This window comes from Glandiceps talaboti, chromosome 18 (genome assembly GCF_964340395.1).
Source record: "Glandiceps talaboti chromosome 18, keGlaTala1.1, whole genome shotgun sequence".
Taxonomy (NCBI): domain Eukaryota; kingdom Metazoa; phylum Hemichordata; class Enteropneusta; family Spengelidae; genus Glandiceps; species Glandiceps talaboti.
Window position 1 is genome coordinate 9241578 of NC_135566.1, and position 15664 is coordinate 9257241.

The 15664-nt window shown below is 36.2% G+C and overlaps 1 protein-coding gene across 1 annotated transcript; it reads right to left on the bottom strand.

Annotated features, from left to right (window-relative positions):
• Positions 1-177: 177 nt before the first annotated feature.
• On the bottom strand, positions 178-12451 carry LOC144449368 (uncharacterized). Its single transcript, XM_078139896.1, has 20 exons — positions 12434-12451; positions 11734-11994; positions 10226-10434; positions 9444-9564; positions 8998-9189; positions 8015-8224; positions 7408-7682; positions 6959-7103; positions 6578-6796; positions 6147-6315; positions 5171-5457; positions 4475-4613; positions 4183-4366; positions 3649-3867; positions 3328-3517; positions 2562-2758; positions 1779-2010; positions 1240-1446; positions 592-697; positions 178-398 (listed from the first exon to the last, which is right to left on the bottom strand). Exons 1-20 carry the CDS (start codon positions 12449-12451, stop codon positions 178-180), a joined length of 3801 nt encoding a protein of 1266 aa, XP_077996022.1.
• Between the last annotated feature and the right edge of the window lie 3213 nt (positions 12452-15664).

The window sequence follows — 15664 nt, forward strand, 5'->3', positions numbered from 1 at the left end:
AGAAATAGTAATAAATGAAAGCAAATAAGGTTATTACTATGAGCTCCACCCGAAGCCAGTGACATGCCAGTCTCCAGAGCAAATGTTGTGTGAAATTTATCTAAAAATGGCAGATGAAAGACAGTAGGCCTACTTCGAAACACTTGTATGCAGACGTATCAGAATGCCTCATCTGTTTCAGAATTTTCTCACATAAGACCAATTTGATTTGATATTCAGAGTTACTAATAATGCTTTTATGCCTTGTAAGAGATTTATATACAATACGTCAGAAGTATTACCTTTAACTGTAACGTAATATGTATGACCACCCTGTAAGTAGAGATTGTGCACCACAACCCAGTTCGTTACACCGACATCTTTAAAGTTTCTGACATCAACTCCATTAGGCGATGTTCCTGTGATAATAAATAATAAACGAGGATTTCCACTGGTATACCCTGCTATTTCAGTAAGTAACAGCTAATTCAAAGATGTGATATAAACGATTTTGTCTATTAAGTTAGGATTTACAAGTCTACGTTTTTCTAAGTCTAATTTGAAATAACTCAAATGCATTTTTTGATCCATTGATCACATTACGCAACTCACCTACTGCTATCTCATATTTTCTGATACCAGAACGATGAGTTGTTTGTCCATGTTCTTCAACATCATAAAAATCATCCCAGTGTACTACAAGGTCAGATGTGGATGTCTGTATAGGTACAAAGGTGGAAATTAGCTTTACGAAAAAAACCTTCGGTAGATTAATGGGGCCATATTTTCTTGCGTTTGAATGACAGCAGGACCTGGTATATTATTTAATAAGTTAGCTGAAACCTCTGTTCTTTAGCCTTTGTTTAGTATGAATATTATATAATTATAATAAATGTACACAGCTAGGAAGAATAAACAATATCAAAGTAACGAACTTTTTCTCACGAGTATATAAGATACTGTAACGATTGTTTTCCGTCATTAATATTAATTACCTACATTGTACACCACCATTTAACATTTTACAGTAGGATCTTTCCTGCTATGCAACTGTTAGTGACCCTATCGGTTATTTTCTCAGCTTTTGAAATAGCTAGTATAAATTCTTTCAACCAATGACTGGTATATATCTGTAGGTTATTCAATACTGACTTCGGATGTTTCAGTGATTATATAACTGCACATTATGCACAGATATGCGGCGTCCACTGACAAAAAACACAGTCCGGTTATTTCTCGTTTATGAAAAAATTAACTGACCTGATAAGCTGCTTTGTTCCACCCAATCCAAACTTTACCATGAGTAGGGGGTGTGAGATCAACAACGATTCCATCAGAACACAAAGATACGTCCGGTAGTATAAGCTCTGCTTTCTCGTAGACTTTCAGTGTTTCATTTGCACGTACACAAACGTAATATCTTTGTCCGTGTTGAAGCTGAAGGTTATCAACGTTCACGTAATTGTTCTGTGTTGAGGAGAACATATATTGGTTTACATTTACGACTGTGCTGAAAAAACCGCTGTGTCTTTTCCGAAATTTTATGAGCATGGGGATACAACTACAGTGGCAACATCAAAAAGACATTGTGGGCAAGTACGAGATTACAATCTTCTCGAGTTAATGTTATATATTAGTGGAGCCATGAGAATCACATGGGGGCCATTCTGTTGCTCTGGACCCATGTTTACCATAGAATGTAGACTACCAGACGATTGTTTTTTAAACATGAATTTTAATCCTAATCCGAACTGGGCTTTTATGTATTTTAATAAGTACAAATTACTAGTACAATTCACCTGTGTTTGTCCACAAGCCAACACCTCAGGTGCATCACACTGATAGGATTTGTATGTCAGACTGTTCCCTGACGTTTGATATGCTCTTCGATCAAGGCCTTCAGCCGCTACAATTTTCCAGTCATATACACCATGTCGTAGAGTTGGCCACACAGCTGACAGCTTATGCTGAGAGGGCGTATACTCAGCGTCTGAATATTGCCAATGAGCGTTTTCTTCCAAGATAATATCCCTGAATACAGAAAACGTATGATGGATATTACAAACGTTTTTTTCTGAACCATACGTGCTATCCTCTAAGTTTATGATTTACGCAAACTAATTCATAATTATATAGATGAATATTTATGTCCACGTGCACTATCTACTTTCTTACAGTCCAAAATTTATTCTTACTCGTTAATTTGGCAGTTTCACCAGTTTGTAGCCGGGTGTGTAGGCAACGTCTCAAGTCACCTCGTTTCTATATTACCGTTGTCTCTTAAATACATGGGAGAGGGAGGGTCGATGTTGATGTTATCTATGACAAAACTCTGTGCATTACTAACGTACGAAAATCACGCACCGACGCCTAACAGAACTCATCAATCCAAACGTAAAACATATTATATTTTTGTCCGTGATTTTACAGGCATCACAAACCAAAGAAGATAACCTGATGTCCATACGTGTTTGCAAAGTTCAACCACCTGACAATGGATAATCCTTACGGTAGAAACAACGCGTTTTTCATAGTTACTATAAAATAATGTGGTTATTCTGTACCTGATAAAAAATACTCACCTCACTTCTGACCCATCAAAATCCCCAACACTGTCGATCACAATATTCGGAATTACATGTCTTGGATCAAAGGCTTCACAATCTTTGATATCTTTGTAAATATCAGAGTACAATCCAGCTTTGTTGTAACCACGCAAACCAAGTCTTATACAATCCGTGAATTCCAAGTCAGCTGGTAACGACACAGTAGCTTGCAACTTGAACGGAAAATGAATATAGTTTAACTTTGATATTTCTATGAATACACACACACACATCACATTGATTGAGAGCAACCTTCGTGGACTTATTTGGTTTGTGAGTCGGTCAAACTAAAAACAGTGTTACCTGCATGGAACTACCAATGTGATGTGTATTGGTCTATAATATTACAATCATTTAATTGGGTAATCACAAATATCCACAATCCATAACGAATCCAAGTACTTGGTCTTGCATTGGTGAATGAATCATTCTAAATGTTGGCGTACCAAAAACGGTCGAAATATTACTTGGTATCTGTAAGTTTTTACGGATATAACAAAAGGCTGAACGATCACTCTCTGAAAAAGGGCACTCGTATTTTGGAAAATTCGAACCAATTCATGAATGTAAATGTCAATCTACTGTTTCGATAATAAAAACACGGTATACCAGAATACATTATCACGAAATGCTTTTGATTCATCAGGCATCAACAATTCACTAAAATGTTCTCTCCTTGTCTACGTATAAAGTTAAATTTGCACTTCTCCCAAATTTGTAAAATATCCCATAAAAAACTTACCATATCATTTCCATAATGAATCGAGTTGATTTGCTGCCATGGAAACAATAAATCGCCAAACCCTACCCAATTGGCAGTGGTCTTAACATTCAAACACCATTCGTAATATTCCAGTGGGTTTTCTTCAAGTAGATGACTGAGTTCTTGTTGTTCAAATGGATGCCATTCAAAGGCCAATGTTCCACTCTCACTAAAAGTAGATACGGCATAAACATACATTATTATTGATCACATGTGATTAGGTGTAAAGGTAAATGATAAACTCTGAACTAAATACATTATTGGACCGCTAACAAGTGTTAAGTAAGTGATTATACATACTTGTTGTAAGAAATATCTTGAATGTCCATCGTTAAAGGAGGTTGTGATATTATCCAAAATCCATCACTTATAACCGATTGAAAACATCCATCCGGATGACAATATCTTACAAATGATCGGTAGTGATGTCCTGGTAGTAACGATAGTCCGACTACGTTGATATATTGCTGAGTTCCGAAATCGTGAAATTCAGTCACGAAGTCCCAAAGTGTGTACGAACTGTTGATAAATTAAGGATATAAAAATAAAAATGAAGTTTGATGACTAATAACAAAACATTTGCTCTTAATACAGTAGCCATTAGAACAAATCATCTACTGCGCTGCCCAGGCACAAAAGTATCAAACCATGCCAATGTTGCAGTCATGCCCCTAGAATACTGGAAATATTACAGAGAATGAACTGGCCGTGGTATCACTTGCACCCAAATGTTGCGAGAAAAAAACTTTGTGCACCATGACATAATGTTTGTGCCCATTTCTATCCGGATTATTTACCGATCTTTTATTGCTTGTTTATATTAAAATATATTACCTGTTCAAGGTTTCTTCTCGTTGTAATGCCCACTCTGCACGTGTAATGAATTGCGAAAACTCCTCTGCCATTGTCCAGTAAGCAGATACCGAGTTTGTCGATGCTTGGAAATCAATATCCTCTTCACATTTCCCTCGCCTATCATAATCATGGTGTACAGGAGTGATTGGCCTCCAGTCCGATGCTTTGGTATATAACATAAATGATAGTGATTTGTCATTAGATGTTTAAGCTATAAAACAGATCAAATAAATTACATTGCCATGCACAGTCACAAGTAAGTTCAACTTACAGTTATCTAAAGCACACTTTTGACCATCATAGAGCTGGATGTCTTGTAAGATATCTGTACCATCTATGATAACAACACCATCAGAACTAACAGTCACATTTCCAACTTCTGTCGAGGCTTTAACAGTGACGTAGTATCTCTGTGGGTGACGAAAAAATTAGACGGGTGCATTTAAAAGTAATTTGTTTTGTGCATATGAATGTACATAGACGTTTAACATAAAAACATATATCCCAAACCCTCAATACAAACAATGACATATACAACATGAATTTTGATCTGAAGTTTTGTTTTATTTCGCGGACGAAATCGTGTTTCGCCAAGTTAGTCGTACTGTATGTTACAAATACCTGAAGGTTGTTCAAGGTCAATCCTTGAAATGTGTGGCTTGACTTTGATGGCTCAACACCGATGAAATTCACTGTGTCATCATTCCCTGGAGATGTACCAAGTGCTATTTCATAGAGTATGTCTTGATATGGATGGTGGAATCCTGACCAACGACAGTACAGCTCGGTTTTACTCGTCTGAAAGTCGATATCGTCTAGTTCCTACAGTGGCAAGATAACGACATCCGTGTCATGATCAACTCTAATAAATTCATTAATTCATGAGCGTGGAGGCAATATGCATACAGTTATGTTTTAGATGAGTCTAAAGTGGTCTTATCTTTTTTATAATTAGTACTTTAATTACCCCAATCGCAGAAGCCTCTATCGGGTCCTTTGTCTCGTAGACGTATCCTTCCATTGGCAAAAGTACGTCGTGTCTGTAGGGTTGTGACGTCACTATGACACTAAGTCCAGCGGTGTTCTCCACCTTAATAGAGACATAGTATACTTGTTGACCATGAAGACGCCAATGTAAAGAAGAGGTTGCTATGGCTACACAGGATGGTGGGGTTGTTGCTGATTGACAAGGATCACTCGATATGATTTCTATTGGAGTGAATGGTATAAGATTGGTTCCACCTTCGACGTCACCTAAAAAAAGATAGATAATAGTGATCATAGTTGAACACATAGTTTGTTGTAGTAATAACACAATCAGATTGTATAGTAGTGTATTTGGCCTGCATCTCACAGTAACTCTTTAACATATGCCAGCATTGTACATTTTTTAAATGTTTGTTCTGGGAATTCCTCCCAGCGATTTTCTGTTATGCAGACTAATACCCACAAACAAACACAAATGCTGCATAGATCCATTCGGGTTTGGGACTATGTGACAGAGCTATATATGTAGCACGCTCTATATCACGTTGCTGCGGAACTGTCAAGGCTTTCCCAGTCAGTCCACAGGCTATCCCAGAGTCACCCAGGCCCCCCCCCCCCGACTTTTCGAGTCATTACTCCAGGAGTCCCCCCAAATTCGCACTCGTCTTGTGAGTGAGCATTGTACTTACAGTATAGAAGTCAGGGACATTACAAATTAAGAGTATTGAGACACTGCTCATTTAAACGATTGCGTGGGCCTAGTTGACATTCTTTAAATGTGGATTATACATCCATCAGATCACACTCAACGACACAGTCTTCTGCAATATACTAGTCCAATCATTATTTTTCAAAGGAGTGTGACAACTCGATGGAATACACCAAGTATATGCAAACAAACACTGATTTCATAGGAACCTGTGTAACAATCGTCAAAATACTATATTTATGCTAACCAACAGCAGCATCATAGTTAAGTGGATCCATGTCTTCGTCATCATAGAACGCCCCCTGTGTCCATCTAGCCACAAGGAACTCCTCATCATGTACATCTACTTCTAGATTTACTAGTAAATCTCCAGAGAAAATAGGAGTCGTGATTTCAACAACCACTGGTCCAATGATCTGTCAATGATAGAGAACACTAATCAATCAATCAATCAATCAATCAATCAATCAATCAATCAACCAACCAACCAAAAACCCACCAACCCACCCAACCACCAACCAACCAACCAATCAATCAATCAATTAAGTTAAGTAACAGTCAAACGACCTGATGTATACAAATGTAGGATAAAGAGAGCTGTTAAGAAGATGGTATACTGATAGCAGAGTCCTTCATAAACTTACAAGGCATTTCCCTTTAGACGAACGTCAACCTTACCTCTTCTTTAGTTAGACCAGCTCTGTTTGTTGACTTTATGACAATGTAAAATTCAACACCTTCACCAAGGTTAGGATGATATCTGAGGAACTCTGTATGTCCTTTAGTTGATGTGAAGGGCATTATATCTGGATTCATTCCGGATGACGAACTGCTTAAACCAACTTTGTAGTCGAAGACTCCACTCTCTTCGTCATTTCCCTTCCATAACACATGGAGCTGAAAGTTGGCAAAGATATGATTGGAACTAGAAAAATAAAATTACATGAATAACTCTTTTCCAATTTTTCAAATCAAAACAAGAACAACATTGATATAAATAAGCAACCTTTAAATGACAGAGATTGGTTTTACTTGGAAGAATTAATTTTGTGAACTTACATGGTTTTCCTTTCGTAGAAACCAACGGGCACGGTAACTACCGAATGAGATGCACTGTGAGTCAGAGAATTTGATGTAGGTATTGTTTACACCGGTGTCGAGAATCGGGTATAAATCGATTGACGTTGAAATTACAGCAATGTCTCTGTTAAAACCAATGGATTAAAGTGATTAATTATCATTGTGTATTCATAAATACAGCTGGACTTACCGCTCTGTGCCAAAACTTATGATAAACTCGAAGTAAAATCAAGTGTTTCGCTCTGAAACTAAATTAACCCTTTTTGTACCATGATTCCATCAATACATACGGTTAAAAAAACTTACAATGAACAAACAAATGGCAAATTCATCTGAAAATGTCCATGAATGTTGATTCAATGATGAGTGACACTATAATAAGACTCAAATGTCCAGGATCGTAATGTCCCTGGTGGACTATTTTTTACCTGCATACTTGTGACACATTCATAATTGGTTGACGATATCTCCGTTCACTAACGAACCAGTATGAACCGCTAGCATCTTTTAGGATTCCGGGTTTTCCATACAATTCATCAATTTCAACAAGGCTAATACTTGGTTCAGTGATATCTATGGTAACACCGTCAGAACACACTGGCAGTGATGGCTCCATAGCTTTGTTGTATGCAATCACTGTACAGTGGTACTTGCCGGGACCTGGAGCTGTCCATTGAGCATATGTCGACGTTGTATTCTGCAGCTGTAAGAAAATATATTCACTTCACTTCACTTCATTTATCTATGTGGATCAAGTGTTGTGATCATAGTTGTGGCTAGAAAATCGTTATATTTTTAGCAGAACCATTGTAGTTTTATATGTATGACATGCAAGTACAAACTCTCACATTGACAGGAATGTTCTACGGTAGACTACATGCAAATATTCACCTGTATTTTAGCTGAATCCAATCTTGTGAATTGACGACTGTATCGATATGTATGTGTGTCATTATACAACAGCATGGTTCATTAAGAACTCTCGATACAACCCTGACGTGGTTCTTGTATTATATTTGATACTGTATTACTTACAGGATATTGAGTGGGAAATGATATATTGCTGTACTCCTCCAGACAACTTTCTCCGAAATAATAAACATACATCATGATACCACTTTCCCTGTCAAAGAATCCATCCCATGAAGAGAATATCCCATTATCTTGCTGGAAGTCAAGATCCACTTCACCAGGTCTACTGTCATGAACACTGCCCTCATGGGGTGGACTTGTGTCAACGCTGACCTGAGTTGAGAAAGTAAGCTATGCAGATTCGATATTCAGAACAGACTAGACTCTTGTAATTGTATTTCTTGTAGAGGGTAAACATACTAAAATATAGTCTGTAATAATGAATGATACCGCGCATTGATAAGACATGTGATATATAGATACCTATCGGCACGTGTGCAATTCTCATGTCTGATGACCTATCGGCATCGCTTTACTTTACTAAGTGAAGAGCATATGGCGCACATGGCATATTCCATACACAGTATACAATTACTAGTAATATAAGATGTAGTGCAAATTTTTGCAGAAATTGTCGGTCAAAACAGAGACGTCGACGCGCGATGTCCTTCAGGTTAATTGCATTGTGTATCATTGTATTACACCATATATACCATCAAATCATCATCCTCTGCAAGAAACAGACACATGCAACAATTGTATTACAATTACATTACACATGTATGAATGTGTGATGCAAAATCATCGTTGTAAGAGGCAGTCGTTCCGACTGTCAGATCTACACAGATTACTTTTTTTAGTGTATGGAATGCATGGTAAAACAGTGGTTAAAGAGTGTGGTTGGAATTTCGGGCAGTGCCGCAGTAGCATACTTTAATTAGTGCCAATCAAACACTTCGTTTCAAACAAATTGCACAAACTTTTACGCCTCTCAAGATGTGGAGCAATACTTGACAGGTAGGAACCTGGTGTATAGTCTGACGTAGCCTTGTGCCAGAAAGACAGCTACAACACATCAATGTTACAGTTATTTGCATGAAGATTACCTGAAACTGACGTGTTGTTTGCAGTCTGGCGTTGTTGGTGACTGTGATAGTAACAATATAATCATAATCATGGGTTCCTATGGGAATGCTCATCTTACTGTAATCCAGTGGAATCTCATAGTTTCTATGGTAACACTCCTTGTCCTTGGGTATACAAGCACAGTCTGGTGGATCACATTCCGGATTAAGAGCCTTAGGATTTGTACCAGATGTGTCATTGATTAGTTTTAAAAGTCTCAAGAATATAGCTTAGATATACATAATTCCACAGCTAATTATTGTACATGGGCTTTGATTCTTCAATGAAAATATCGGTTAATAAAGGAAACAAAAATAAATCGCAAAGGACAACACGTCGCTATATCTCTCGTTCTCTCTTATTCAAAAATACTTGTCCTAAAATGGATGTATTATTGCTATAAATGACATCTAGTATCTATACTCACTGATGGTTTTCTCACAGCTACAGTACCATTTCCATGTACTATATCTTCATCTTCCATGTCATGCAATGCCCAATGAATTGTGTACAAACCACTGTGGTCATCAAACGCTTCAAAAATGACCCTTGAACAGAATTGAAAGCAATACGTCATTATCAATTGCAATTAATTGTTCATACCTGTAATAAAATTAATCCTATTGGCATCATATAATTTGAATTTCACTTTGTCATTAATACAGCTAGCATTATATTTCATAGCACGACATTCAAAATTAATGTCATTGACCACGGTATACTCACGTCACGACAATAATTATATGAAATTATTTACATGCATTTATTTATCAATTAGTTTTTCAATCGTTTATATTTTGATTAATTTGCCTTTTTATTAGTTTATTTATATATTCATTTATTTATGTATCAAAATAGTCGCATAGAGTAATATTGTAGTTCGAAAAATTAATATTGTCAGGCAGCACTACCAGAGGATACTAATAATGATACAAAAGTATACATGAAGAACGTTGCTTAATGAAAGGACAGTAAACTATAGAAGATAAAATAACTATTTCTTGTATCAAAATGTTATCAGTGAAAGTCTGAAAGCTGAAAATTGATTAAGACTTAAATTAAAATTAATAAAATAAAACTGTACCGAAATAACGCATGGCAAATGATGCATCCCTATGTGACGCAATATTGTTCTGCGGTGCGCTAATGTCATATGCAAACAGAATGTCATATGCAAAGGGCCTTCTGAAATACATTTCTGACACCAACCTCATATTGTAGAGATCTGTAGAATCATGGACAGCCAAAAACGTGATTCCGTCCTTAGTCAGATATATGTCGCCAAGAACAGGAGGGGAAGAATCAATGTGAACTGTTACGTTGTCAGTAGCTGCATTGCCCATAACATCGAACACCTTCACCCAAATTCGAACGGTATCACCATCAGCACGAGGAATGTCCAGCTCTATTTCTTCATCCTGCAATCAAGTACGGGGTTAATTAATTTTCCAGGCTTGTAATGCAATCATTGTTTTATATTATCAAATGTTAAAGCAATCGATAGTAACCTAGTACATGATCATAAACATATGTTTACATGATCGTAAACATAAATTCCTCAACTTGGTAAAGATATCAAATTTACCGCCACAGAGAGGTGGAATGGCAGTTTGTTTTGCTAAACTAGAACAACAAAGTATATTATTATGACTTATTACAGTTCTATGCGCTTAATCAATGCTGTGCGTAACACCAGGATGCACCCATTTTCCAGTTAAAGGATGTTTGTTTGAATCTGTTCATGTTGAGTGAAAGGCAAATAGTAAACATTACGTCATTACCATGGCGCGCACTCTGATTTGATGATAAATTTAAGCTGAATGTAATAACCGAATTACTATCATCAGAAACATGCATAATACTAGGTTCGATGATATAACGTGGAGGGACTTCATTTTGAAATGAAATAGAAATAGTATTTCGGACATTCTCGACTCGAGGTCATTTCACCCCTCGTAGCAAGATGTGGATCGAACGGTACCGGTATTTGGCAAATAACGTAAACGCCTTATTCTTTTACTTAAAATGCACTCTCTTTACAGACTAAAGAAAGTCACTTTAAGTTGCCTTCTTCCAATCTTAGGAAAACCCCATATCTAAATGAAACATATCCTATAAATTCGCGTATCAGTTACACCTTCCATCACAACATTTTGAGGTTCACCCTAAAGGATAGACAATCATCCGAATGATTTTTACATGTTTTAAGTTAGTCAAATACGATGTGATTGAATGCTTATCTGGAAGGATAATCTCGAAAGATTCATGTGCAATGTGAATTGCCAGTAATTCATACGAGGGTAGTTTAATATAAGGTGATCAATTTTCCATTCAAATTAGAAGCTGTAATAGGGGTGTAAGAACGGACAAAGTTGTAATTCAAAATAAAATGAAATCTTTTGAAATCATTGTTTTGCTTTCAGTATTATTTTTTGGTAACGAAATCTGATTAATATTTGCTGAAAACTGATTATTTAACAGTAATAAAACCAAACAATTTCGTATGTATTAATTACTTTTGGCATTATTTTATTGTTAACCACCACTTTCTGGAATTTCTGGAATTTTCAATATTTTCTTCATACAATCAGTCTAAATGATATTTGCAATCGATTTATGAGAATCATGTAAGATAAACATACAAATAGGGTATGATTCTAGTACATATAATATTCATGAAAATGTTGATCTTTTAAATTCGATATTACTGTACTCACTAAGAAGTTTTCCACAGCTGTGTAATCAGCAGGTGATGATAAAGTATCTCCTCCTTGATGATCGACACTAAATGAAATGTGTGCACGGACTGTTCCATTGGCATTTGGTATGGCCTGGCGTGACCTAGTGACAGGTGGTTGTCCAACCGGGTCGTCATACTCCTCATCAATGTAATATAAATGGTCAATGTTAATCGAGCCAAGGAATCCATTCAGGTAATGATGCTCATTTTTGAAGTGGCCTGGCCATTTAACATGTACCTGTAATATTTTAAGAAGCGATGTGATTACTTAGACTCACAAACTCATTTTTTTCTCACGCACGTATACGTAGGTTTACGATTGTTTAAAATACCCGTTTAGAATATATTGTGTGTGCCATAGTCAAATATACACAAAAACGCGCGCACACGCACACACATACATACAGACACATAATTACAATGTATCTTGATGTAAAAACATAAGATACTACCAAGATCAGAAAACAAAACGTTAAAAAAGAATTACGTTAAAAAAATGTGTCTTTTACAACGTTTTCGTTGAGTAGCCTCAAATAAGATAAGGAAGAGTAATACGAAATCATGGAAATGCAATTACTTACGGCTTACAAAGAGAATGCGATATTAATGTCATGCAATAGTGGAAGTTGATCAAAAAAAAGTATGTGGATCATCAAAAAGAATAGCAAGTTTATTACTTTGGAATCAAATCTCATTTTAAAATGAAGAGGCTCCAATAAAGTTAGCTTAGAAATGAAATCATTCCGAATATGGCCATATCTTATTTGTTTTAAACATGACACTTTACAGCATTCTCACCTTAGGACGTACTGGAAGAGAATCATGTGTATCTGTTTGCCATACCAGGTCAGAATCTTTTGAAGCCGATGCAACCCATAATGGATAATGTCCAATCTGGTCTAATTCAACAGAATACGTATCGTCGAATAACACATACCGTATAGCAGATCTGTGGTTCTCGGCATTGTCAGTAACAGTTAATTCTACACAATAATTGCCTAGGGAGGAAATGAAGAACATAACAGTATCCATTACAGAAATTGAAATGTTACTGAATAGTTACTACCAAACCAGAGTGACTATAGAGATTCAATTTGGCGACACATAGTCTTTTAGGTCTCACACAAGGCTTTTTGTCAGGAATGATTTCATGAGACAAAATACAGGCACTGATAGTGCGCAAGTATATACCAGATTTAAACTGAATGCCTCCCATTACGGCAAACCATAGGTTTTTGTTCCTATTCATTCTTGTTAAGATATAACCTAATTGCTGAAAAGTATTAATTATGCACATCAATCATTAGAAATAAAATGAAAACTAAGCCAACATGCTTTATAGGATATGTGTGCTTATGGTTGATGTATGTGCCAAACTATATTAAATTTGAAACTTGCATTCTTAATATATAGCCTAATTACCATAACTAATTATGCAAATTATACATTAAAAGTAAACATACTTTATAGGGCATTCATGCTTACTATTGTTGATGTATGTACCGAATTGGCAGAATTTGAAGTATGCATTCTTTAGATATGACCTAATTACTGAAATCATAAATTATGCAAATTAATCATTAAAACTAAAACTATGCCAACATGCTTTGACGATATGTGTGCTTTGTTATGGTTGATGTATGTGCCATATTATATGGAAGCATTTCATGTGCATGCGCACTACCGGTGTCTGTATTTTGTTTGTGTAATTGGTAGGAAACAAACGTTGTGTGAGATGTAATTTAAAAAAAGAATCGTGTCGCATAATTGAAACTCTTAGTCGTTCTGGTTTGGTAATAAGTTAATAAGTACCATACATTAAATTTGGAGGGGATAATTGGCGAGGCTTACATAAGCCAGTGTTACATTAATTGCAGCTTTCTTGGTTAAATTAATTTCGTAGTGGATTGCAAAATGAATGAATGAAGGGATGAGAGAATGAACAAGCAAACGAAAGATCGCTTGAAACCGTAGACAATGACTAAAAGCAATGATATTATTGCTCGAAGTGTCTTCAAGAGAAATCATTCATAAAATATTGCGAATTTAGGTATATTTATGTTACTTAACATTTAATCTATGTACTGAGAGAGATCGAGATCAGAGAGAGCGAGAAACACACACACAGCGAGAGACAGACAGAGAGAGAGAGAGAGAGAGAGAGAGAGAGAGAGAGAGAGAGAGAGAGAGAGAGAGAGAGAGAGGGAGAGAGAGAGAGAGAGAGAGAGAGAGAGAGAGAGAGACAAAGACAGACAGACAGGCAGACAGGGACGGACAGACAGACAGACAGACAGACAGACAGACAGGCATTTAAAGGGAGAACTGGGAGATATAGTGAACAATGAGCGACAGCCAATGTTATTTTCTAATTATTAGTGTACATCATCATAATGGACTTGTAGCATGTTTACCGCTATAAATGGTTAAAATACTGATATTTACTTATGTATATTAGTAACAATTACCTGGGTCAGTAACAGTAATTGAGCAATCGGATGCTGGTGCTTCCTCCTCACATATTTCAGCATTGGTTTCGCTAGTATCACATGTGAGTTCACCGTTATTTGACTGGGTTGGCATGACCTTAACTCTGTACTTGTTAATTCTTGATAAATCATCTTCCCATCCAGACCATGTAATCCGTAAGGTGGCCTGTCAAATTTATCATAATTGATTAAATCTTCCAATTCTAATTAAACTAATTAACTAATTAAACACTAGCTATGTACAAAAAAGTTGAACTGTGAGCTAGTATTACTATTTTACATTCCAACTATTTTTATGTTGTTGTATATATCTTCTTAAAATAATGTTGTAGCAGCAACCTTCCGTTATACCCTATCAGAAATTTAAGAGATTATATACGGCAGTAAAGAAAAGACATGTTTACGAAATGTATTACTAAATAAAGTTTTCAATGATGTTTATTTACCCGACAGTCGTACATCTTAATACGACTATAGACTTTCTCAACATGCTATTTCATAAGGTATTCCGCCATCGATATACTATACTAGTACTCGTCAGTTAGGAAATAGGCAGCATTTACGAGTGGTGGGCTAGGAAGAAAATGGGGGGGGGGGATACCGGGTGGTTGCACAAACAATTTTTTTGGTGTGATCGTTAAAGTGACCATATGGATGTGGATTGGGTATTTATTTTGGATATTTGATTTATAAAACAATTTTCTCATGGCTTCCAACTTGAAAAATCAATGTGAAACAACATATGCCAAGTCCTTGTTTGTAACTCAATAATTGCAAGAAATTAATAAAATATGTGTAAAATGTTTGTTATTGTACGTACAATAACAAACTTTTTACACATTCTTTGACTTGTTGCAATGTAATGAGTTACAAACACAGACCTGGTCTATATTGTTTTACATTATTTTTCTAGTAGGAACCCAAGATAACAATGTCACATAAATTATAAATCCAAAGTATATACTCAATCCTCATCCATATGGCCACTTTAAGGGAGGGGAGTTGAAAATTTTGATGGTCCAAAAGAGGCCCACGAAATTGTATACTCATGTTCTGAGCCAAAGTAAACCTCAAGACTAGTCGTTTACCTTGTACGTGTGCAAAAGTGTCCACTCTTACTACAACTGCCGACGTCAGACCATGGACAAATGGAACCCCTTACAAAAAGAGAAAGTGAACAACTGTATTGGGATAATAACACTAAGCGCAGCATGTTGGAAGTGCAAAGACTTGTATTACATTCAATCATTTGATGAGAACACAGTTTTATGGCACTTTACATAATAATTCAAGTTCACAAACAAATTTCGGGGTCCCCTGAGACCATAAAACTGTACTTATCAAACATTGGTGTGTAATACAAGTCTCTGCTGTTCCAACATGCTGAGCCGAGTGTTATTAATCCAATTCTTTTGTTTACTT

Excerpts from the sequence above, each read along its gene's own strand:
- LOC144449368 (XM_078139896.1), bottom strand. Across the intron at positions 3,868-4,182 it reads CGAGAAGAAACCTTGAACAG|TTCGTACACACTTTGGGACT; the intron begins GTAATATATTTT and ends ATTTATCAACAG. Across the intron at positions 698-1,239 it reads GGAACAAAGCAGCTTATCAG|ACATCCACATCTGACCTTGT; the intron begins GTCAGTTAATTT and ends GTACCTATACAG.